The sequence below is a fragment of the Passer domesticus genome, chromosome 3 (assembly GCF_036417665.1).
Source record: "Passer domesticus isolate bPasDom1 chromosome 3, bPasDom1.hap1, whole genome shotgun sequence".
In the NCBI taxonomy this organism is placed as follows: Eukaryota; Metazoa; Chordata; class Aves; order Passeriformes; family Passeridae; genus Passer; species Passer domesticus.
Genome location: NC_087476.1, coordinates 59,123,059 through 59,147,641, shown reverse-complemented (window position 1 = coordinate 59,147,641; position 24,583 = coordinate 59,123,059). Strand labels below are relative to the sequence as shown.

General features: G+C 40.3%; 1 protein-coding gene across 1 annotated transcript in view; it reads left to right on the top strand.

The window, feature by feature from the left end:
• Positions 1 to 215: 215 nt before the first annotated feature.
• RGS17 (regulator of G protein signaling 17) overlaps positions 216 to 24,583 on the top strand; it is a 70,132-nt gene continuing 45,764 nt past the window's right edge. The window contains exon 1 of the mRNA XM_064413366.1: positions 216 to 807. Coding sequence (XP_064269436.1) covers positions 236 to 807 — 572 coding nt within the window. The 5' untranslated portion in view covers positions 216 to 235. The remainder of the gene's footprint in view (positions 808 to 24,583) is intronic.

The window sequence follows — 24,583 nt, the reverse complement described above, 5'->3', positions numbered from 1 at the left end:
TCAGGATTCACAGTCAGATTTTCAGAGCATCCTGACCTTGATTCTCACGGTTGACACCCACAGATCCACGCAGATGCACTCTGGTTCTTTATTCAGAAATTGTGCTTCAGGTGCCCAACATCAAAAAGTTACTTGGCCACTAAATCCCTGCCTCTCCCTTGGCTTCAGAGGAGAATGAAGTGTCGGAGAGTGGTTGATGGACTTTTTATTTTTTTAAATCTATTTCGACATACAGATGTGGGGACTAAAGCAACAACAAAACCGCAGCCCAGCACTCCGGCGCTTCCCTGCTGAGCACGGCGGCGCGGCCGCACGCTGCCAGCCCACGAGCGGGGACGCTGCCGCTCCTCCGCCTGCGGACTCTGCCCGCCCCTGCCTGCCGGGGAAGCGTCCCTGCGACCTGCGGCGGCGCCCGGCCCAGCAGCCGGGGCGGGCGAGCGGCGGGGCCGGGCCGGGCCGGGCCGGGCCGGGACTCACCCGCGGGGCCGAGCGGGAACTCCCGCGGCCGCGGCACGGCGCATGTGCGGGGGCTCCCCGCTCCGCGCCGCTCCTCGCACCCTCCGCCCTCCCTCCCTTCCTCCCTCCCTCTCCCTCCCTCCCTCGCTCTCTCTCGCTGCCCCCCTCCCTCCCTTCCTCCCTCCCTCCCTGCCTGCCGCCTGCCCGCCTGCCTGCCGCCGCCTCCCTCCCTCTCCCCGCCGGCTGGGTGCTGAAGTTGGGCGGATGGCAGCGAACCAGCTGCGCTAGGGGACGAGCCGCACCAGCCCTTGCCGGGATCGCTCAGCGCCAACCGCACGCAGCCGGGCGGGGGTGGGTAAGGCGCTCCGCGCTTATTTCAGCCTGAACCGTGATAAACGGCACCAAAATGTCTGCTTTATAGGGATGCGAAGGGTGTGTGTGTGTGGGGAAAACCACGCCGACCAAAGGGAGGGATGTGGGGGGGAAGAGGAAAAGGAAGGAGGGAGACCAGAGAGAGGATGGATGGATGGATGGATGGATGGATGGATGGATGGATGGATGGATGGATGGATGGATGGATGGATGGCGGTAGAGTGCAAGAGAAAATGTATTCACCGGGGTGACAGGGTGTGTGTAAGCGTGCCTCTGTGTGTGTGTGTGTAACAACGGGCGGCTTCGCTTCGGCGCCGAGGTTGCAAGGTGGAGCGTGTGTGTGTGTGTGTGTGTGTGTGTGTGTGTGTGTGTGTGTGTCCTGCCCGCGATGCACAAAGGGGTGGGGAGAGGTGTCTCCGGGCTCTACTCGCGCCCCCCATCTCCGCCACCCCCCGGTTCGTGCTGGGGATGCCGCGGGGCATTCGCCGCGCCGGGCAGGGGAGGGATTGGGCCGCCCCCGGGGAAGCCGGGGACACGGGGTGGCGGTGTGGCAGCTGCTAGATCGGAGGCGAGGCACCGCTCCTGCTGTCTTTCCTCTTGACCTTCCCCTGCCTGTAACGTGGGTCTGCTTCGCGCGAGGAGAGGTGGTGTAATTTGTATTAATTATTATTGTTGTTGTTGTTATTTCAATCCGAGGAGCCGGCGGAAGGTGAGGGTGAACGAGCGAGCCGTTGCTCTAAGATCAGGAGTTGCCTTCCCATCCCTCTCTCCCTGTGCCCCCTTTCTCGGCTGCCCCCCTGGCCGGGCCGGGGCCGGGGAAGCCCCGCGGGCAGCGGCCGCGGAGCCCCGGGCGGCACCCAGCCTCCCCCGCCCGCCCTACCCTGCGGCACCGCCATCCCTGTGCCCCGGCCTCCTTCCCGCCCCTCCCCGGGAAATGTCGGCGGGAGGCGGGCGGGAGGAGCAGGTGGCGGGGCGCGGCCGGCGGGCAGGGATGCTCCCGGTGCGCCGTGCCCGGCTCCCAGCGGCGCGGGACGGCGGAGCGGGAGCGGGCGGAGCGGGAGCGGGGCTTCCCCGCGCCGCCGCCGGGGAAACACCCCGCGCTCGGTGCGGCGGGGATGCGGTGCCGCTGCCCGACCCCCGCCGTGTCTGCTCCTGCGGGGCTGCGCCTCTCCTCGGGATGAAAGCGCCCGCAATTGAGGATGCCGAGGTTGCCTCGCTTGCTCGCTGCCAGACTAACATTCATTTCTATCTCTTCTTGTTGATGTAGAAGGAAACCTTACTGGTGCTGTCAGGCTTAGAAGCAGCAGGGGTGAAATTTATGGTTTTCGGTATTCGGTTTCTTCGTTTCTGTATCTGGATTTTCACTGTGTGTCATAGCTTTGCAGCCAGATGCTCTTGCAAAATGGATGAAATCTGAAATACCCTTCTAGGTAAATAGAAGTTACATATTGGCTGGCAATAGTATTATGGGTAACAGGTGAAAAATAGCTTCCTACAAATGTAATATACATGCATTACAAATGTTGTGAGTTCTATAAAGGAAGTTGATTCTTTTTCACATCAGTTGATGCTGGTGTCATCATCCTTACATAAATCACTGGGAAATTTACCTGTGACACAAGCCATTTAGTCAAACAAACTATTTAACCTTTGTAGAACAACAGTGTTGCACACTGTTATAACGGTTATCAAATACATATTTTTATTCTAGCTCATACCCAGAAAAAGCAAAGTCCTATTACAAAATAAGTGAGCCCCACCCCATTAAGTTTATGGCCTGAAACGCAAATGCTATGATACACTCAAGTACTTGCCTCCCTGAAATAACGTGAGCATTAAAGCATTTAAATGCCTTTCTCCATCAAGGCTGAGATCCTTTTAAGTAGCCAAAATAAGAACATAATTTAATTAAAAGAATACGATCAAATAAATTGCTATAGTGAGTCGAGCATCCAGTCCAATATCCTGGCTCTGACTACCGTCAGCAGATGCTGAAGGAGAAAAACGTAAGAAACAGGACTGGCATACAGGGATCTTTTCCTGACATATCCTTTCAAGTTTCAGCAACACACAGAACATTAATTTCTTAAACTGGAGTTTGCTCTCCGACTGTCATATATAATAAACTTTGAGTTTTCCTACTTCCTTTTAAAAAATCTGTTTATGCTTTATTCTAAACCCCGTTCTGTGGCAAGGAGCACCGCAATTTAATTATGATTTGTGTGAAAAAGTACTTCCTTTTGTTTGCTATGAACCTGCTGCCTGGTAATTGCACTCAGTGCTCCTTAGCTTTCCTATGTGACAAGGAGCACATGTTGTGTCTGTAAAGTGCCAGGAGTGTCCTCTGAAACCAGAACAGGTACAGGACTGGCAGGTCAGGTCCCTTCATTTTACCTATCACCAAGCTGAGAGGCCTGCCCAGGAGTGTAAAGCTGTACTCAGTCCTTGGTCTTTATCTTGAAATCTAAAGATAAGAATTCTTGTTCTTGTTATGCAACATGGATACTTATGCACAAAAAATTGCCCTGAACCCTTGAACTTGTTTCAAGAAGGCTACTGAAAAGCTGTCTGTTGAAAAATACTCCCTGCACTATTGATTTGAATTGAAATGTGACTGACGATTTGGTGAAAAATTCCCTATCCTGATGCAGTTTAATACCTACACTGAAGAGAAGATGAAATATTATTAACTGCAATTCTTAATTTTTAACAACTATATTAAATACAAAATGCAAACTATATGCCAAGGCACATATACATATGTAAATAAATATATATATTAACTCTATACATTTGAAGTAGCATAATTTTCTAATTGTTCTGTGTAATGTTCATTATAAGGATGTGCATCAACGTGCACAGTTTCAAAAGGAAAGTTTAAATGTGCCATAAAATGTAGCTGATTTGTAAGGAGCTATAACACAAGTTCTTCTTCAGAAGAGTACTCCTGAGTTCAGTCCTGCTTGAGGAGGTATTGATCAGATCAACATTGCAGAATACTTCCCTGATCTCAGTGGTAGTTCCTCTTTGATTTTGTCATAAGAATAATAAAGGAATAAGCAACCAGAGAACTACAAAAGCACAACCCAGACCCAAAGACACAGAAGCTCTCACAATTTTAATTTGGCAGCATACACAGCTTGGAGCAACACAATCCACAGCAGAATATGATGAAGTAGAAGAGGGTAGAAACCCATAAGTTGTGAAATTCTTCATAAAAAATAAAATGCTGGAAACCTCAGATGTGTTAATCCCCATCTCCCAAAAGACTAAAAGAAGGAGAGGGTGAGTGGTATTGTTATCGGGACAGGATAGGAGGAATGTCAGCCAGTCTCAGACTTAAGCCAGTCTCAGACATGATTTTTCACTTACAAGTGGTGTATATGTGTCTGTGTGTGTATATGTAGCAAAACACACACATATATATAGATATATTTGTAGATATATATAGATATAAATATAGATATATGGTATATACACTTTTGTTCACTAAAAATAAATTATCCTAAATAAATGTTACAATCCTAGTACTTTTAAATAGCACTTGCTTACTTGTATGCTTCACATGCATGCCTTTAAGTATGAGCATATGGAGATTCTCAGGAATACACCAGAAGTGCACCAAGTGAAACAGTATTAGCTCTTACAGAGATGTTCATCACTGTTCCATTAGCTCCCTCCTGATCATGGCTTCATGATGTCAGGGATTTATTTTGCACTCATACCAAGATTTCAGCTTTTACAGTGAAAAATATATCCCTACCATACTAGTAGTGCTTATTCTGTGAATACAGGATGAGTTTTCTAAGAACATAACATTCATGTGTTAATTGGCTTGAGCTAAAATTCATTAAAAACTAAATCCTTCACAAAACTTAGCATTTCTGTTGACATACCCTTTTGCTCTAAGTAGTTTTTATAATGAAATAATGCAATCAAACTTTCCATACCATTAATTAATTAAAAGCTTGTGCATAGGGTATAAAAACAAATGAATATATTAAGTCATAATTAAGTTTATCTCTTCGTGGTTATAGCTAATGGCTATGGCTATACAGGCTCTAAGTAGAGTTGTGTGAATAGCTTTGCTGCTGATTCCTCCAAAGAAGCCCAGCACTTCAGCTTGGCACTTCTGCAGGTCTTGGCTACAGAGGGTCTGAGGAAGTGAGCTGCATGTGTATCTCTCTCTGATTCTCTGGAAAGTTAACCATTGCAGAGAGGTCTTTTCTACAGAGATTTTGTGTCTCTACTTGAAGTCGGGTATTTGCTCTCAAAAGGTTTTCCTTGGCATGGCTGCTGTCGCTAGCATGCACAGAGGAAGCAGCCAAGCAGTGTGGCTGTGGCAGGGCCCTTGGGGAATGCTTAAAGCACACAAACAGATGAGCTGGGGGTCTGCTCTGCTCCTCCTGTCCAGCCACCACGTACCCTGTGCCTCGACCAAACCGACATAAGGGCTCGATTCCCTAGTGTGCTTTCTCTGATTTACACTGCTCCAGTAATACAAAATAGATGTAAACTCAATTTAAATTACTTGTGTCCTTTGAAAAATTTGTGTTGTTCTGGTATATTAATGAATCTGGACTTAAATAAGAGGATTTTAATCAATATAAAGTTGATTCTATCATAGCATCATAAAAATTTTGAATCATAGCTTTGTCTTTACATTCTTTGCTTATAAAATATAAATGAAATGCATCTTAACTTCCATACAGTAGAAATTTTCATGCATTATTTACTTTGTAAGCAAATAGCAGCAAGTTCTTAGAAATCAGTAAATGTCTAAATAGAATGTATGTGGGAAATTACAGGTAGGGAGATAGAGCAGAAATAAAATTTAATAAAATCTTAAATCCAGCAGCCAAGCATTAAAAACATGCACACACATTAAACACTACATCTGTTCTGCATAATCTTTCTCCAAACAAAACCAAGATATATCTAGCCTAGCTTCTTCAGTGAGAAAGGGATAAATTGGACAATGAGGCATTAACACAGCTATGTAGCCTTTGCTACCAAAGCAGCTTCATTTAAAGTAGTTTGGCTGCTCTCTCCAGTGATGCCAGCTCTGTGCTTGCTGAAATATGAGAGATCACAAGCTGAACCACTGTATATAGCCCATCTCTGTACATACAGACTAGCAGAGAGAATGTCACAGTAGCACTGTCTTTAAAGGACACAGCCACTCTGTGTCAGATCCCTAATTAATTGATTATGCCATCTTGCTAAGCAAGACTTGAGGTCTTTTTTTTTTTTTTTTTTTTTTTTAGGGAGGCTGAATACTGTTTGAGCAGTTTTGCTGTATTATGTTTTGCTGTGCTATGGTATGCTGTAACAATGTCTTCATGAGAGTTAAAGTAAAATAATCCTGTGAGAGAAAGCAATTAAACCCCAGGAAGCATGGATGAAGGGTGTCATGGTATCCTTAGCACAGCACTTTTATACTTGCTTCCAAGACCAAGCTGGACATGGCTTTGAGCAACCTGGCAGGGGGGATGGAACTAGGTGATATTTAAGGTCTGTTCCAACCCAAACCACTCGGTGATTCTGTGGTTCTCTGATACTGTAGTTCAGACAGCTTTCAAGAGAGAGACTTCAGAACAGTGAGCACCCTTAGAGGCAGCGTGTCCTAGGCACATCACAGCTGTGGCAAGGAGCTGCAGGAAGCCCTGACATTTCTCACAGTGCCACTGCCTGATTAGGATCACCGTATATATGCTGCTCTCATAGAAGCGTCAATTAGAGGGAAGTCATAGAATGCCTGGGCTGGAAGGACCCCTATGTATATTTTAGTTGCAATTCCCCTTGCCATGGACACCTTCCACTAGACTGAGTTGTTTAAGGGCCCATCCAACCTGACCTTGAACACTTGCAAGGGTGGGGCATCCCCAGCTTCTTGGGGCAACCTGTTCCAGTGCCTCACTGGTCTCATAGTGAATAAATGTATAGTAAATTTTTAATACCATTGTTACTGTTTATGGTTTTCTTAATGGGAACAACCTTCTGAAGTAAAGCATTTCTTATCCAATCTGCCTTATTTTGACAGTACTGCAGACAGCACATGCTCTCTGATATTCACATTGCACCAGACCTTTAGGTAGTGTAGATTCTGCTCTCAATGATTTGCATCATATGACAATTGAGAACAGTGAATAATAGCTTCCTGTACAAGAGCTTCACAAGTAGCCTTGATTTAATGAATGTAGGTGGGAAGTGTCATCCTAATTACTCAGTGTCCAAAAGGTACTTTTATTTCCAAGTCTTATTATCTTCAGAAATTACTAAGTCCTAAAATATTAATCAGATGCTTCATAGCTTTCAAGATGGATTTGGGAAGAATGAGATGTAAAAGTTATTTTTTTATCATTCATGTAGAATGGTTTAAAAATATATTTACTGTGTTGTAATGCAGTTGTCTTATAATGGTCTGATAACTTAATGGATACAGTTTGATATATCTGATAATCTGGTAACTGGAATCTCATGTGTAGAATTTTTTCCACTATTATATGTATTACATTTGTCCAAGTATTTTTATAAACACTTACTGACCCTCGCAATTTAAAAACCCCAGATGATAATAACAGAATCTCACAGTATGGTAAGCATTGTGCTGACCAGAATAGACAAGGCTGCTTTCAAATTTTTGATTATTTGATATGTAAAATTAGGTCACAGAGCAACGACAAAAGAAATAAGTGCTCATGTGGTGAGAATCTTGAAAGGATAGAGGGAATACCTATAACCAGTGAATGCAGCTACTTCATAAACTATGAAGTTATGAAGGCAGCAGCTTTGAGCTGATAGCTCATGTAGGACTGGGCACTGGTCAGTGATTCAGAACGCTGAAATCTGTTTATTGGATTTGTCCTCAGCTCTCTCTGCAGAAGGACCATCAGATCCAGCATCTGTCTCAAAGCCTATGCCTACCCTGCTAATTGCAGTCTAGGATAGAGATAGCTGATAAAGTTCATACACTTGAAAAATCTAGTTAAAGCAGACAAGAAAGACCTTATTTTGCCTCTATTATCTGTATGTCATCTTGCATGCTGCAGTACAGGCTACTCAGAAACTGAGAAATATACTCCTAAATTTTTTCCATTTTTAACCTAAATACCTCCTGAAGACATTTACCACCAAATATGTTCCATACTCCTTCAACCATTGTCTTAGCTCTTCTTAACCTGCTTCAATGATCAGTAACCATCAAGGAAATCACAGCCGTTGTTTCAATAGCACCCAGTGCTAAAATACAGCAGTAACATGGCGTTCATGTGGCTGTCCAGTATTTTGGCTTTATGTAGCCAAGGCAGCACAAATCCTGTGGGTGCAGGATTGCACTGAGCACTTCTTTTAGTTGCCAAGACTCTCAGTTTTTGTTGAGTCCCAGATTTTTTCTCTGCAAACTAAGAGAAGCCTGAGCTTTTGCACCAGGCCCTGATTGTCTATGTACTGAGTTCTTACGATGGTCCCAGACCTGACTGGAGAGTTACCACATTCCAGGGATCATTCCCAATAAAATGCTAATATGAGACTGTCCTGTTATGCAGAGCAGGGCACCCTAATTGTACGAATGAAAGTAAATTGGCCATTTAGCCTCAGATCCAGAGAACAAGCCCAGGAACTCTTTCTTTACAGTACAGGCCCATCACATCTCTTCAGGAAGGCCTCTGCCTCTGGCCTGCATTCTTTCGTCTCAGTAATATGGTATTAACCAAAGGAAATGGTGTTTGCTGGGATTTTTGAGCTTATGTTTTTCCCGTGATACTCACCTACCACAAACAAGAACACTGCAGATTTTTATAGTTCCTTCTATTTTGTTCACAACAGAGGGGTACGTTGTCAGGTTGTATAAATGAACATATGCTTGAAGGATCCAGTTAGTAACACACCTACTTAATAGTTATTCCCCATGTTTAATTTCAGATCAAGATTTATCAGCTTTTTATACTTTTAATGCTTATCATGTTGACTTTTACCATGTTTATTCTAGAATCACAGTGTTGTGTTCACTAACAGAAGTCAACATATTTATATTGACAATACCACCAATTTGGAAATCTGATATATAAAATATGAATAGAACCATCTCATACCCATCTCAAATATATGTGGTTTTAAAAATTGCATTTAACCTAACTCATATTGAATGGCTTTAACTATACTGAGTTCACTCAAGTCCTTCATGCTATTAATATTCTATCAAACCTGTGGGACAAGGAGGTTATGATTTTTGTTCAATATTAATTTTTTCATACATAACAGGAGAGAGAATTGTTTGAACATATTTTTAAAGAAAGTATAAAGTTTAGGAAAGATGAGTTGCTCATATCTGTATGTGCATGATGTAATAGGAAAGTTATATATCTTGTATGACCTTACTTCTGCTGAGCATTTTTCTTGGTCAAGCATATAATGCTGTGGCAAATACAGTGTCCTGGTTTCATACAATGTGACATTTCAGGAACTTTTAAGAAAATAGAGAATCCAGAAAGATGAAAATAGTGAAAGGGGAGGTGACTACTCATCATCATCTTATTCTGAGAATCTAGCAATTTAGCAAGCACTAAGAATAAATAAAGAACACATTATGAAAAGACTATTCCTGTCCTTCCAGATTTTGGCAATTTAGACCTAATAAGTGCTTTTTAATCATTCCATCATGCTGTCTTTTCTACAAGCTCACCTTTCAAACAACCACTAAATTACCTTTGCATGCCAAGACAGCAGCACTGCTTTTCACAGAACAGAAATGCAGACACATATCAATTAAGCAATTAGAGGATCACACAGTAAAATGGTGGCAGATGCAGAAATTAAACATACAGGGCAAAATTCTTGTTGATTTCAAGAGTTAAAATCTAACGTTAAGAATCTTGTTTCCTACTCCAGCTTCCTTATTAGCCAAGTAATGCTCATATATAAATATCAGAGAGAGCTTAAGATCCAGAAAATCTTCCTATCCAGACAATTTCCAGGAAAAAATTGGGAATTTGCAGCTGGAAGGAGAAGTTAATCTTTCTGATCAAGTATTCTTACTCATTTGAGGATGACCAGGGCAAAACCTCTCCAATTTGCTCCTTTGAAAATGTAATCTGAATATCAACACAAAAAATATTAATTAGGGCCATGTTAGGGAAAAAAAATGCTCAGTAAGCAAAGAATGTTTTGCTAAGTCTCCACTGTAAAAACATGAAGACTTTGGATGGTTGAGCAATGTAAACCTTCATTTAAAAAATGAAAAAGAGAGAATGGAAGCATATGGCAAGTAGCATGGGATACCTTCTGCATATATGTATCCCATAACTTTCAGCTCATCAGTTCTTTAAAAAGATATGGGATTTTGGGCATCTATTAAACTGCTACCTCTAGACCTGTCATTCACATAAAATTACTTAACTGCAGTATAGTCAACTCAGTCCTGCTCATAACAGAATAACACCTGTCCTAACTTTTCCAAATTATGCATTTAGAAAAAAAAATAATGCACATTTCCTTTAGCTTGATTGTTTTCATGACATTAGTTCCTGTAATATCACAGGTATAGCGCAATAAAATATTTTTACAGGCAACAGAAGGGAGTGGACTAATTAGCAATGCATACCTAATTCTAATAATGAAGGCAGCATACGATTTCTAAGCCCAAATTACTCTGAATTTTAACAACACTTCAGTTTTGGATGCAATCAGAACTAGGAAAGATGATTTACTCAGTCCATATCAACATATACTTTATATATGCTTATATATATTCATTTGTAATTTAGCCTCAGAAACTTTTGATTAATTGCCTTCTGGTTATCCCTGTGAGAGGACACACCCATGGGCTGTGGCATGACCTACCACCAATCAGCTTCTCTAGTAAATTGCCCATGAAGTATGCTGATGGCTCAAGTAAATGCAACTTAGTTTATTTTTTAAAGAAAAGAAGTAAGTTACTGTAAGTCCCTTCAAAAATGGGAGAGAGATCTCCTTGAATTTGAGAGAGTATGGTCTGAAAGAGCTTTAATATAAGAAGAGTAAATTTATCAGAAAGTGTAATTTATTGCAGATCCAGCTACAGAGGGGAGACAGTTCTTAGGGGTTTTAAGACTCCAAATAATTGAATTGCTATTAATGTTCAAGACATTTTTCCATTAAATTGAGTGGGCTTCTATGGCCGAAACTATTCTTACATGTAATGCTAATCATCATTCACATTTTAAACATGGGATTGTAAGGCTCTCTTTAGGCTCTTAAGTAGAAATTGTTCTGATGGACAGTGAGATCATACACAAGGGGACTGAATGCCAGAGACACCTTGATTTTGACTGCTTAATATTTGGTGAGGTACTAGCTGGAATAACCTAAAGACAGTATTTTATGTTTTAAAACTAAGCTGGGTACTATTCATATAGCAGACTGGCTTTGTTTCTTCATTTGTTTGTACATCAAACCCTGAGCTATTTAGGTGAGATACTGTTTAAAATTGTGCTACAGTCCTGTCCTCTGAGGTAGAGAGTGTGCCCAACAGGGTGCCAAGGAAATCAGCTGCTGTTGAACCAGGCAGGCAGTGCGTGCTCAGCAGCACTCTGGGTTAGGCTGCTCTTCAGTAGCATGGCTGATTCCAGCAGGTGCCACAGTAGCAACTTTAGGAGCACTGGAAAATAGGAAAGTATTCTGAGTGAAAAGCCCTAACTAATTTAATCCCAAACTCTATCTGTTTCCATCAATCGGTTCTTACTTTCTCTTTCCTTCTCTTGATCAAGTTGATATTAAGAGCAGGAAGTGTTTTTTGTTTTGTTTTGTTGTCAGTTTGGGTTTGTGGGAGTTTTTTGGGGGGGGGAGAGGAGAGAAGGCTTTTTGGTTTTTTTTTTAATTTTATTTGGTTTGGTGGATGTTTTTTGTTTCATTGGGTTTTTTTTACATCTGTTCTTACCCAGACGCTGTTCCAGATCTCCTGTTGAAAACATTTTTCTCATTTCCAGCCACATTCACTCAAAGACTGCTTATTCTTCGTTTGCTCTTGTGCAATGATCCATATTAAATTTTTTTTCCTCCCTTCCATTTGTTCACCTGACACATTCATATCCCTCCCCTTTAAACATTTGTCCCAGAAACTCTTTAGATCCAACGGACATGAAAAATGAAGGGAACACTCAGAATGCAGAATCTGTATCTTGTCCAGGCCACAGCTCTCCTCCCAGTCACAAAACCCCTCCTCCAGCCTTTTCCCTTCGTAACTCATCTGTGGAGCTCCCTGGAGTAGGAAGACAATAAAGCCTGTGTGACTGCTCCATGAGCATTCTGTCCTGATTATGTAAGGGGGATCCCTTGAGAAGGAATATTCAAAGTGCAGCTCACACCTGAAGCAATCTTAGAAGTGTGCTGCTTGTATTTCAGTGCTGTGTGACCCATAATGATCCTCACTGTGGAGGATCATAGTGGGTCACACAGTGGCAGCAAAACACATAAGGTGATGTATATAAGAGAAGATTCACCTACATATCTGCATAAACTTTGGGGCAACCTAAAGGGTCTTTTTTTTTTTAATACAAAATAGCTTCAGTATTAACATAATTTCTCCTCTCAGACAAAATTACTTCTTCAGGAAACTCTTCTTTTACTTGAAAGTGCTTCTCAGTCTTGGTATCCTGTGGAACTAGATAAAGATGTAAAATTTTAGTGTAGACATGTACTAGTCTAGAAGAGAAGGGTTCCAGCAGCAGCAACTGTGTTGCAAAAAGTTCACCTACATGAGATTGCACAGGACAAACAAAAATACCACCGTTTTGATTTGTTGTGCATGACTCACCTTCTAAAGAAAAGTTAGATCACAAGAGAAAATTAAACATTTGTCAAGGAAATGAAGAATCCGGGCCACTTAGATGAATTGGTGATTGTGGATGATTGTTCTCAGACTTCACCTCTGTTATGTTGACCCACTTGAATGGAAACTGATCATTCTTCTTCATAAGGGTTTCAGAGTCATATCTAAAAAGTTATTTTTAGAGCCAAGGAGAGGTTTGAAATGACGATAACCACACACTGTGGTTATTTATTCCACTTGTTAACATCCTACCTGTTACTATGCACTGAGAAAAATAACACTATCTCAGGACAGGCACTTAACTAGAAAAAAGAATTGGCTGCACCCAAGCCTTTGGTGGCTGAATAAGGATCAAACATTCAATGTGATCAGCAGGCAGCTCTGCCTCCCACACTCTCCCACAATTATAACGTTCAGTTTACTTGTTCTATTTTAAAATAATTTTATTGTTCAAACAAAAAAAAACCATTCAGAAAAATGTCTAAATTTGGCTTTCAGACTCAGATTTTGAATGCCTGGTAACTGCTTCTGAGTGATGTATAATGGAAATGGAAAGGTCAGTGCTGTTAGCACATTGAAAACATTTCCATCCACATCTTCTTCGTGAGATGTTGCATGGATGAAATACCAGCAGGCAACGAGTGTCACATGTATTATCTATGTGTGTCCCCTGACCAGAAGGAGCAGCTACTCCGAGGCTGTAGGTATGCACACACTATTTATTAAAAGCAATATGAAGCTCAGAGACTCCAAACAAACATGTTGGGACAACACTGAGATGGCCTGGCTGCCCAAAATGAGCCCTTATATTTTGAGTGTCTTTGGACGGTCCTCCATCAGGCACTGCACATCCCACCCAAGTTCCTGAGCCTCCCTGGTCCTGCTGTTGTGATGCTGCACACAGGCACGAGTAATCTTGTCATCTTGTTCCCCAGAGAGCAAAGGGTTCCTCAGCACATGCTTATTCTTGCTAGGACTCTAATCTGCAACTCCCCAAAAAGAAAATTTCAGAATACTGTTGGCAAGGATATCTAGCCTGTATGTTGTACCATCATCCAGAAGTCATGGGTCATAGCACAATTATGGCAATAAGGCTGTAACTTAAAGTGAAGCCCGAGAGAGAAACTTCTAGGAGTTTTGAGACATTTAGATTGTCTTTAAGAAGCATTTAAAAATATTCTCCATTAAAGTATCAGAATACTTGCCTACAGGTCTGCCCCAATGAGGAAATATGTTAGTCCAAATCAGTAATTGTAGGGCAAAATTCCTTCCTACATTTCCCCCCAATGAAACAATGAACACGAACACAGGCATTCACCCCAGCAGAAAAAATCTACAAAGTCTTACTTTGTGACCAGACATGCAGGTGGTTCAATTTAATTTTCACTAATTCTTTCCAAAAAGCTAAAAAAAATTCCCTGAAGGAAGAAGTGCTTGAGTCAGCTCCACAGAGAACAGAAGTTTATCCTATTCACTAACTGGGATGAATCTTCTATTGAGATGCTAAGTGTTGTTTCATTGCTTTCCATACAGCCTTCCATAAGATCTAAAGAAATTTTTATGTCACATTTATATTCATTGTGAGATTTTTGCCCCTGGCTCTCCAGCTGTTTCCTTGCTTACATCCTGAGGCAAGAACTGCTGAACTTGGGGAGCAGGAAGACTGAATTATTGACAAAGACAGACAATTTCAGTGTGTGTAGACCTCAGAATTGGTTATCCAGATGTTCTAGGTGAAGGGACAAATCTCAAGAGCAGAAGTAATAACCAGCACAGACTGAGAGAATACAGAGAAGTTGAAAAGAACCTTTACAATCTGAATGGGCAAGAAACAGGCATAATAGACAGTGAGACTAAAATCTCAGTAGACAGAAGTGAAGGGTACTGAATATAACATGAATCTGGATGCTAGTTAGTGAGGAAAGAAGGAAATTAGTAAAGAACAGGTGAGTTAAAAGGCTACAGTGATAAAGTCTGGAAGTATGGAATAGCTGAGACAGACACTGAAAAATAAATGTATTTGAGTCACTTTTTAAAATATAAGCTGATTTCGAATAGCTTTTGATTATTAGACAATGTTTGTAGCATTTGAGGAATTCAGTCTTATAAGAATTTTGTTCAGCGGGATTATTAAGAAAGATATTACAGAAGTCCTGCCTTTAAAAAAGTGTTAAAATTAAAATCATTCCTTTGTATGCAATAAATAATGGCATATGGGCAACAACAACAAAAAACCCACACTAAACCCAGCTTGTTTTCTTTTCCTGTCTGCAACTAGAACTTGCTCCTGAAACACTCAAAACTGTGTGCTGTTCAACTAAATTTCCTTGATCTAGAGACAACAGGAGATAAGAGCTAACAATTAGATGATGTTTCTCTTCCTGCTCCTCCTTTCTGATCCTACACCATGGTTTAGCCTCTGGCTAAACAAGAGCAGATGATCTTCAAAAGAAAAGAGATCAGCTTTCCCAACGCTATGCGTTCATTGGATCTGGAGATCTGCACGTGAGGAGGAAAGAAGGAAGACAATTTTTGATGGCGAGGAAAGGTCACACTATTTGCTGCATGTGGCAAATCTACTGGAGGCATTTCTTACCTGCAGCACACTTTGAAATACAAGACTATGGTCCTAATGAGGAAGGTAATATTGAGTCAAGCAAAAATCTCCAAAATATTTTACTGCTGTTACAGATAACTTGAAATTTCATTGTATCTTGATCGGTACTCTCAGCATTTAAAAATTTATTTTGTTTAATGGTTTTTGTCTTTTTTTAAAAAGAGGCAATTTTCTACTAGACCAAGTTTCCCTAAAATTATTTTCAGCAATTCTGTTTATCATGAAGATAAGATGCATAAATATTAGAGTAGCATACTTATTGGTACCACTGGTGTCCTCTGGTAAACAGAAAGTGACCATTTCAGTAATGCCATAAATACACATTCAGGGATCAAATCTAAGAACTCCATAATTCAGAGCATACAGGCATTTCTAATAGCCATTTTCTTGAGGAAAGCACTGGGCTTAGATGAGAATTAAAAAATGACATTAACATTTTTTTCTTAATTTAAACATTATCTGTAGCTTCTTCTTCCTTGCAGCCTTCCAGGGTGAGGTATTTGTGCACAGGTGGAACTGGCCTAGCATAGAGATGGACAAGGAGGAATTTATCTTCTTTACTGGGATGACAGTAGCTGCTGTATGCACCTCCACCCAAAACTGCTATATATACTAGGCATGCAAACCAGGACTTAGTTGGCTTTCTGTCCTCTAAGAGGACTCTTAGTTGTTAAGAACACACAATGTCCCATTCCCCTCCCACGCTTAGGTACCCAAATTTCCCCAGTTAAGTGCACCGAGTGCCTATTACTCATGCTTGAAACTACATCCTGCTAACTAGGTCACAACCAGCTCTCAGCAGGACATGTTGTCTGCCAGAGATCTCAGAGGAGATGGTCCAGAAGGCACACTGAGAGTGTGCTTTTTTTCTAAAAGAGCTGAACTCATCACAAAACACGAGACACAAATGAACTGTCAGTCCAAAACACAGCCAGAAAAGGGGGCTGGTCAGACGTAAGGTTTGGCATTATTTCATCCCTCCTGCCCTCACCAAAACTCTTGCCATTTTATCAATTTTTCTTTCATAAAATAAAGGAGGGTCAGGTTCAGCCAGGATGTGATACACCTGGGTTTATCCAATGTGAAGCTGAGGAAATTCAGACCTTTCCCTCTCCACCACAAAAAGTCTGCCCTAATCACCAGTTTTGAAGATATTCAAAGGCAGAAACAGTCTCCACTGTTACCATTGACACTGTGCTGTTTTGCAAAAGAACCTACCCACAACCCCATCAAACAATTATAGAGAAATTAGCCAGGGAGACAGCAGAGCATCCACCATTACAGTGCTCACTGAGGAGCAGGGACACCTTGTTTTCTGCCTCTTTCTAAGTGCTAGAGAGTGTGGGTGCCACATTATTTAATCTTTGCAATATTGAATAAAAGCAAGAAAGCACATCCACCATCTCATTTTCCAAAGCATGTTCTAGTCCATAATGTGGTTTTTTTTGAGGAATGACTCAGGGTGCTCAATCTAGGTGAGGGCCATGGCTGCAAATCTCAGTAATTCTGCAGTCCAGGCTGTGTTTCTCCATCCTGGGAAGGGACAAAGGCAAAGCACTCTCTTGCTCACCAGTCCTTCACTTCAAGTTGTGCAGCATTTTATGCCAGTCTAAGCCAGACCTGCTCTCCCTCTCTCCCTGCCACATACAAGTGAGTGCAGTGGATCAATTCAGACAGTTAATCCTCCTGACAGCTAATGATTGCTTCTAGAGTTAGTTTTCTGCCACAAAACCTACTTGATTTGTGTTAACACATGGTAGAAACACATCAACCAGAAAGCAGGAGTGGAAGGACTGGTGGCTTGAACTGAATTTGACCAAAGTTGCCAAGGAGCTTCATGCTTGGGATACTGCTTTTCAGAATTTATTCTGATGTGCCTCATGGTGTCGAGGTATTGCAGATGTCCAGCTACTTTACACAAGGCTGTTCTCTTTACATGAGGCAAAAAATGCAAATCCAACAAAAGACCTAGGGAAATATACACACACATATGCACACACACCACTCCAAACCCCACAAAACCCACTCTAAAATCAAATGGCTCATAGCTTCTCTGGACCCAGAGCTGTCTGGTCTGAGTGGGAACAGCTTTGGGGAACAAAGAACTCTGCATAGTCCACACTAGAAGCAGAAGGAGCATCACACTGTCTTTCTTATCTCCTTTTTTTGGTAAAAGTTTGCATGTAAACTGATTTTTTTTTCTTCTATTTATTGGGCTCCAGTTATAACTTTCATGGTTATGCTTGTGTTTAGTATTTTTTATCTGACAAAAAATATGATTATATGCAATAGGACTAACTTATTAATAAATAATTGCATCAAAAGGTAAAAAAAAGTGTTCAACTTACCAAATAAACAGAGAAATGTAATTAGGGCGCACATTAAAACCAGCACAGGTGCCTACATGGGACAATGACTAAACCTACAGTAAATGTTTAGAACAGACAGCCTGCCAAGTTCTCTTCAAAGATCTGGACATCCTAAAAGGTGTTTATCCTTGCATAGAAGTTTGGCAGCTCTGTGATTATCCTACACCTGTTATCCCATAGATTCTTTCTCTTTTCTCTTTACTCGTTATACTATAATCAAGTCTCCTTAAACTTCACCTGGGTGAAAATACTCACCAAACCTGAATGCTGGGTGAATGGAAGGCTGACTTTTTCTAAGCATTTCATCTAACACAGCTTTTGGTCAGGGCGAAGAAGAATTCTACTGGGAGTTGTGTCAGACAATTCTGAAATTGCTTCTTTCTGTGAAAAAAGTACCTTTTTTTTAATATTTCGAGTGCCATGAGAACATCAAACAAAACTGTAAGGAAATCACTTCCTAGGGTCAAGACCCCTGCTGATGCAAGTAGAGTGTGGATGGATTTAGAAAACTCCATTTAGCGTTTCTGAATTATCTGTCGGTCCTTGGTTCCAGAGACCCATGAAAGAGAAAAGAGAATTTTCCCCTAGTCCATGAAATTATCAATATGACAGGTGTCATATGTAGGAGATAAAAGCTTTTGTTTAAAAATTATTGTAGGACTGAAACAAATAATGAACATGAGTTTTGGTAATTCCAGACAGGGCTCCCTTAATACAGACAGGCACCTCCCACACAGTGGCTTAGAGAAATGCTAATAGTAAATTTATACAAGCTAAAGTTTTTCTCTTGCCATTTATATTTCTTTTGTATCTGTCATTATCAGCTTGTCCAAGTGCCTCAGAATCTTAAAGGTCTTCTGCTCAAGTCCAAGCTCAACTTTTTGACTGTCTAATTAAAAAGAAAATCTCCTTTCTCCTCATCATCAGTCACTGATTCTTCCACCTTTAGAAAGCAAGGTTCATGATGAGCAGAAAATGTACTTACACCTGTATCCCTTGCAGCCCCTGTTAGCTTTGTACCTGCTAACAGCTACGTCCCCTTTGATGCAACCTACACGCAAGGGAGAAATCTGGAGCCACTTACTTCAAACCTGTAAAGTTTTTTAAATAATATATAAGTTTCCTGAAAAGGAAAAATTAAATTTTACGAGAAAACCAACTCCCATTAAAAGAAGTAGCTTACCAAAAGACAATAAGCAGCAATTTAGTCAGGTTTCCTAAATTCTAGGATAGTCCTCAGCTACTGGATCATCTTTCCTCTCCAGTTTGTTGACAATCTCTGCTCAATGTGCTGTGGGCACAAGTGTTACTTCCTTTGTCAGCCATCTATTAAAGTTGTGAATGGCCAGCTGTTCTAGAAAGTTTGATACTTATGTTCTTTAGGGGAATATGAACACTTCCTCTTAAAATGCCTCTGGCTTATACACTGAGGCACTGCCAGATGTGAAGGGTTGCAAAATCTGTGAAAGTGTTCACATCTCCATAAACAGATTTTCTAGTTAGTTAATATAAACATTAACTCTATGCTATTGGATAATTTTCTTCCTTGAAGTGTTGTCTTGCTTATACACTGACAAATTTTAGGATATGAGAAAGCAGTGAAGAGGAACACTGAGAGACAAATCAAATAAAGAACTGTGTGGTCTGTTATGGGAATGTAACAGCAGAGAACACTGATAAAACCAAAGTGCAATAAGTGAGAGGGGTTTTTATGCTAAATTAAACTTTAATTATAAGGATTGCACCAGGAGCTCAGAACTTATTTCTTCAGTTAAAAAGCATGCAAGCATCTTTGTGTGAGTCTAAGAAGCAGACTGACCAATTTTTTGAAGGTTCTTGTGAAAGTGACACAAATGGACAGAAATGGGAATAAATAAATAAAGGGGAAGCAATATTTCTATCCATTGCTACAATAACTTAGATGGAAAAGGACACACCATTAAAGGAGACAGTGTGATAAAAGCATATCAGTAGACCACTAAGTTTGCCTTGTACTTTGTTGTAAAAGCCAGGGATCATCAGTCTGAGTGTTCTGAAAGCTTCTCCATTCATCAGGACTCAAAAAAGCAGTTCTTACATTTTGCTATGAGTCAAACCAGCAAAATGTTTTTAATGGGCTTTCAGGCTTGATTTTGGAATTGTCATAGTGTCACTTATGGTAAAACTAGAAGAAATAATAGCATCTGTCTTGCATATAGCCGTCTCAGCCCCATTACACCATAGCAATGCCATTAGAAGCAAACTGGTTTTCCTGTCTTCTCTGCCTATTAAATTATCTTCCAAAGTGATAGCATTCTTGCCAGGAAAATTTGCTAAGCATGTCTAAAGAATGATTAACTGTTTATATATTACTTCAATTTCTCCATCTATTGCAGTTTCTGATTTCCTTTCATTTATGTCTTGAACATCACATCTAAAAAGTAATTTGTTGCCCCCATTTGATAAAAAAATACCCTGAAGGAAACTAGTGTTCAGCTTGCATCTAGGTATAAGATAGTATACCTATCTTATAGGTATAAGATAGTTGGGAGATTATGGATTAGCAACTCCAAATTTAAAGAAATTCTTCTTTTCAAGAAACTGTGGTATGTTAAGTGTGTTGCTGGACTTGGGGTTGGGGTTTTGGTGTTAGGGTTTATTTTAAGCATCATTCTTCAACCTTTCCCAAAGGAAGCATACTGAAGCAGCCTATGTAAACTGCAAGTGTGCCCACAGGGTAACTAATGTCAGCTGTCACTGAAGAAAATGTTCAAGTGTGCGATGGTGTAGACCATTTAGCATGAGATGGAAAACTCTGAATCTCATTCATATCATTTTGGGGACCAAATATGACATGGTGCTGAAGAACAAAGTATTGTTCTCTTGAATTAAGTATTGCTCTCTGCAGCTCATCCTTCATAAACTCACTTGAACTAGTGGACTTTGATAGCTAAATGACCAGAAAGGCACAGCTTCAGCAGGACACCAGACTGAGATTGTTCCTGAAGTCTGAGGTCAGACTGTTGTAACTACATGGCTGCTGAACCTCACTGACTCAAATCAGTTTCCTGACATGGTAAAGCATAAACCACCTCCTTTTTTTTTTTTTTTTTTTTTTCCTTGCCAAATGGCTGAGAGCTGTTCACTAGAGCCTCTGTGACTGAAACATAAGCACTGACTGGATAACAAGGGAGGATAGAGAACAGAGAAAGGGACCTGGAAAAGCTGATTCAGCTGGCAGAACTGCTTTGTAAAGGAAAACAAGGGGAGCACCTGCAAACCCCTGCATCATGGCATATGTCCTTCTCTTGAGCAAGAGTGGGGAATAAAATGTCCTCTGCATTTGACTGCAGTAAGTAAAAAATCTGAGTCCTATACCATTCCCTCATTCTTCATAGGAGTAAAAAAATGCAATTAAAAAACCCATTCTGGTTTAAGAATTTTGTCCCTCATTCCTTTGACCATACAAAGAGAAGAAAAGAGGGAAAAAAATACCAAAATTTTAGTTGCAGCCACTATGAAATATATTCAATTCTATCTGGGAAACTTTGGGTCATTCAAGAAAAGTAAATCACCAATACTTACTTGGTGATTTACTGTATAACTCTGCAAAATATCCAACCAAAGCCTTATGCACTTGCTTTTATGTTTAGATGGACGGTTACAGGAAACCAAAACTCCCCTTCCTTCTAGGGTTATTTGGGAACCTGGTGTGTATCTTGTGTGTTTGGAATCTGATGGAGATTCTATGCAAATGCATAAAGCTGTTTTCTTAACAAAGTGTGTCTTTGCAATGGCTAAGATGGAGTTAAACCAGAAATACATCTGGGCAGCTTTATTGGGTCACTGGTTGAAATGATTATTCTTTGATCTACCCTACAGCTGCTCTTTAAATTATGCTTCTTCTCTAACAGCTCATGTAAAGCTTTTACTCACTGTTCACTTTCTCATTTTAAAATACCAGTTTCTATAGCTTTTCCAGTTTATAAGTAAAGGGATGGTAAATGGTGCCTAATAATTTCTAGATGTATTTATGATTCAGCAACAGTAGAAAACAGCTATGCAAATAACAAATACCAGCCTTGTGAAAGAAATACCAGGGTGATTTAATAATCTTTAAACCAGAACTTTTCAGACACCAGTCACTTTGTATCACTCAGTTTTGCATCCCTGATGCATTCAGTTGCCCAGAGAAGATACCTTTCACCCAGTTCAAGTGCTGAGGTGCAATCAGGACAAAATATCTTGTCATAACATGCAGTAAGTGTTATTGTAGTCATTCTATTGCTTTATGCATGAAGAGGAGTAATTTTTCTTATTGCATATAAAATTTCTTTTTGCTCAAGTTTACCATAAACATCAGATATTAAAATTATTATATCAGTATATATTATTATAATATTATATTTCTCTGCATACTTCTTGGCTATTTGACACTACCTGACTGTGTGAAGCTCTAGCTTTTCCTCTCCATTATGCCCAAAGTGTTCCATCCCTTCGGATCAATCATCTGCTTGTCTACAAGTGCACTCAAAAGGAATTGAGCTAATTAGCAGAGGTAGCCTAGATGTCTGTAACAGAAGAGATTACATTGTCAAAAAGTTCTAAATACTGTCCTTTTTTTTCTTATTGTGAGATACTCAGAATAACCAATGTACTTCTAGCTGCCATTATTTGCCTTTGTACATCCTACTGCCATTCAAGTATAATTGTTTTATTAAGTGGAAAAGCTTTGGTAATCTAAAAACCTTTCATTAGTATTCATTCTAAGCTAAATAGCTATGGGGGAACATTTGCTATGGGGGAACACTTTTCTCCTGTAAAATAACCAGGTATACCCACCTGAATCAGTAGCAATCAGTTGATTAAAGACAAAATTAAAGGCATTTATTTACATCATAAAAAGCAAGCAAATATGGTTTGGGTACAAGAAGAATTCTTGATGTATTCACTAATTATTGGTTTGGCTTTTTTTGTTAGCCGAGAATTTATGAGTTCTATAGCTTGAACTCTGCTTTCTCCTCTGAGTTGTTCACCCATTTTTAGCTATACTGCAGCCATTTTCACCATTTACATGGAAGCATTCAGGGTGTTTTCAGCACAACTGCATGAAAACACAATAAATTGGATTCCAGGGGAGAGTGAAACTTTTGAATATGGAAAATTAGTGGTTTATAGGCAAATAGGAAGTGGATATTAACATAAATGTTTTGTATTCCACTTTTCAGTTGCTGGCATCTCTAGGAATGTGTTGACACAGAGTCCTGAACAGTTTCAGTCTAGAGACAGAAAGATTTGGTGTGTCCCATGAGCATATTAATATTTTCAAAACCGTTTCTGCCCTGAATAGTGAAAAAAATTCTTAAACATAAACACTCTTCATACATGGGAAAATGTGGGTATTTTGTTTGACTTATTAAAACAAGGTTTTGTTATTCTTTTACTTCTGTTCACAATGTAAATGGATTAATTTTGAACGAACTTTTTTTTTTAAATTAAAAACTGCTCTTTATAAATACAAAACAAAACTAACTAAACCGTTTCAGTGAGATATTTTGGCAATTTCCAAACTTGCTATAAAATATTTTTTTTAAGACAACACCAGTAAAAATCAATTCCTTCAGCAGTCAGATGTGATTTTGACAATTGTAGTTTTTTCTAATAAATATTTAATTGAAAAATTCCTGACCATACCTCTGCTAGATTGATATGGGAGTTGGCTAGAAGTTGGCACTGTGCAAAACAAAAATGATAGTTGTGTAACTCAAGGAAGAAAAAGAAGCTGGGGAGTGAGGGCATAAAAATTAAGGTGATGTTATCTCAGGCAACTTCTTTTCCAGAAAAATCTCATAGTGAACAGAAAACATTATTGATTTTATTTGCTGTGACTGCAAGGGGAAGTAGCATAGCCAAACTCGGATTGCTTAATGCCCTGGCTATTTCCCTGCCCTGGGAAGCATCTGCACACCTCTGCAGGGCATAGTATATCAACATGCACAGTGCCAGTAGTTCAAAGTTGAAATTTCACAGGAGGCTGGTGTCATCAGTATCTATTTTTGATGAAAAAAATATTAAAATATAGATTTTCCTTTACTCTGTGGCATAGCCTTTGTGACAGTGGTGCCCAACAAAAAGTTTATATTCTGTTAACTGCAGGGCTACAGAAAACTCTGTACATGAACAGAGCTGCAGAGCTTCCTGCTCCTCTTGACATACCTTAATATAATAATTACCTTGCCAATTACAAAATAGCCCTGCTTAGAAAGCATCCCCCCGTTTTTAGGCTGAATTTTCAAGGAAAAAAATGGGGCTGTTCTTGGCTGCTGTTGCACCTCCCACCAGATTTATCACTGCTGCCTGAGCAGAGGCGGTGCTAAGGGGCCCTGCCACAGACAGCAGTGGCACTTGCAGCAGCAGTTGTACCTGTGGAGGTGGGAAAAGTGCAATCATAAGAACAGTATCAAAAGAGTTGGGTACATGTAGGATGAGGTGGAATTCCTGCATTCCTGGAAGAGGAAATGAGATACTGGAGAGATTTCAAAATTTTTTATTCTTCCAAATCAAATCCTCTTTTTTTTTTTTTTCTTCTTTTTTCTTCTAGAGTACAGCAGGAGAATAGTGATTACAGTCTCCCTGTGCAATTCCATCTTTCTAGCCACAGACATTTGGGGAGCAGGTATAATTAATCTTAATCTTGTGCACTTGAGAATTCCTTGGGATATTCTCCAAGTTTCATCTTCAGCAGACACCTTTGTTCCTCAGGGGGAATTTATTCACTGCCACAAATCGCTCACTTTGAACATCCTAATCGATATGTTTCAAGAGAGTTTGAATAAATTATGCTGGGAATCTCTTGTGAATAATTCTTCATCTAAAAGAAAACAAGCTCTCCTTAAGAAGGTGTGCATCATGTGTAATTCTAGAGGAGAACTGAAAAAAATTACAGAGATACCCAGACACCTGGTTCATTGCAGCAGCTACTCT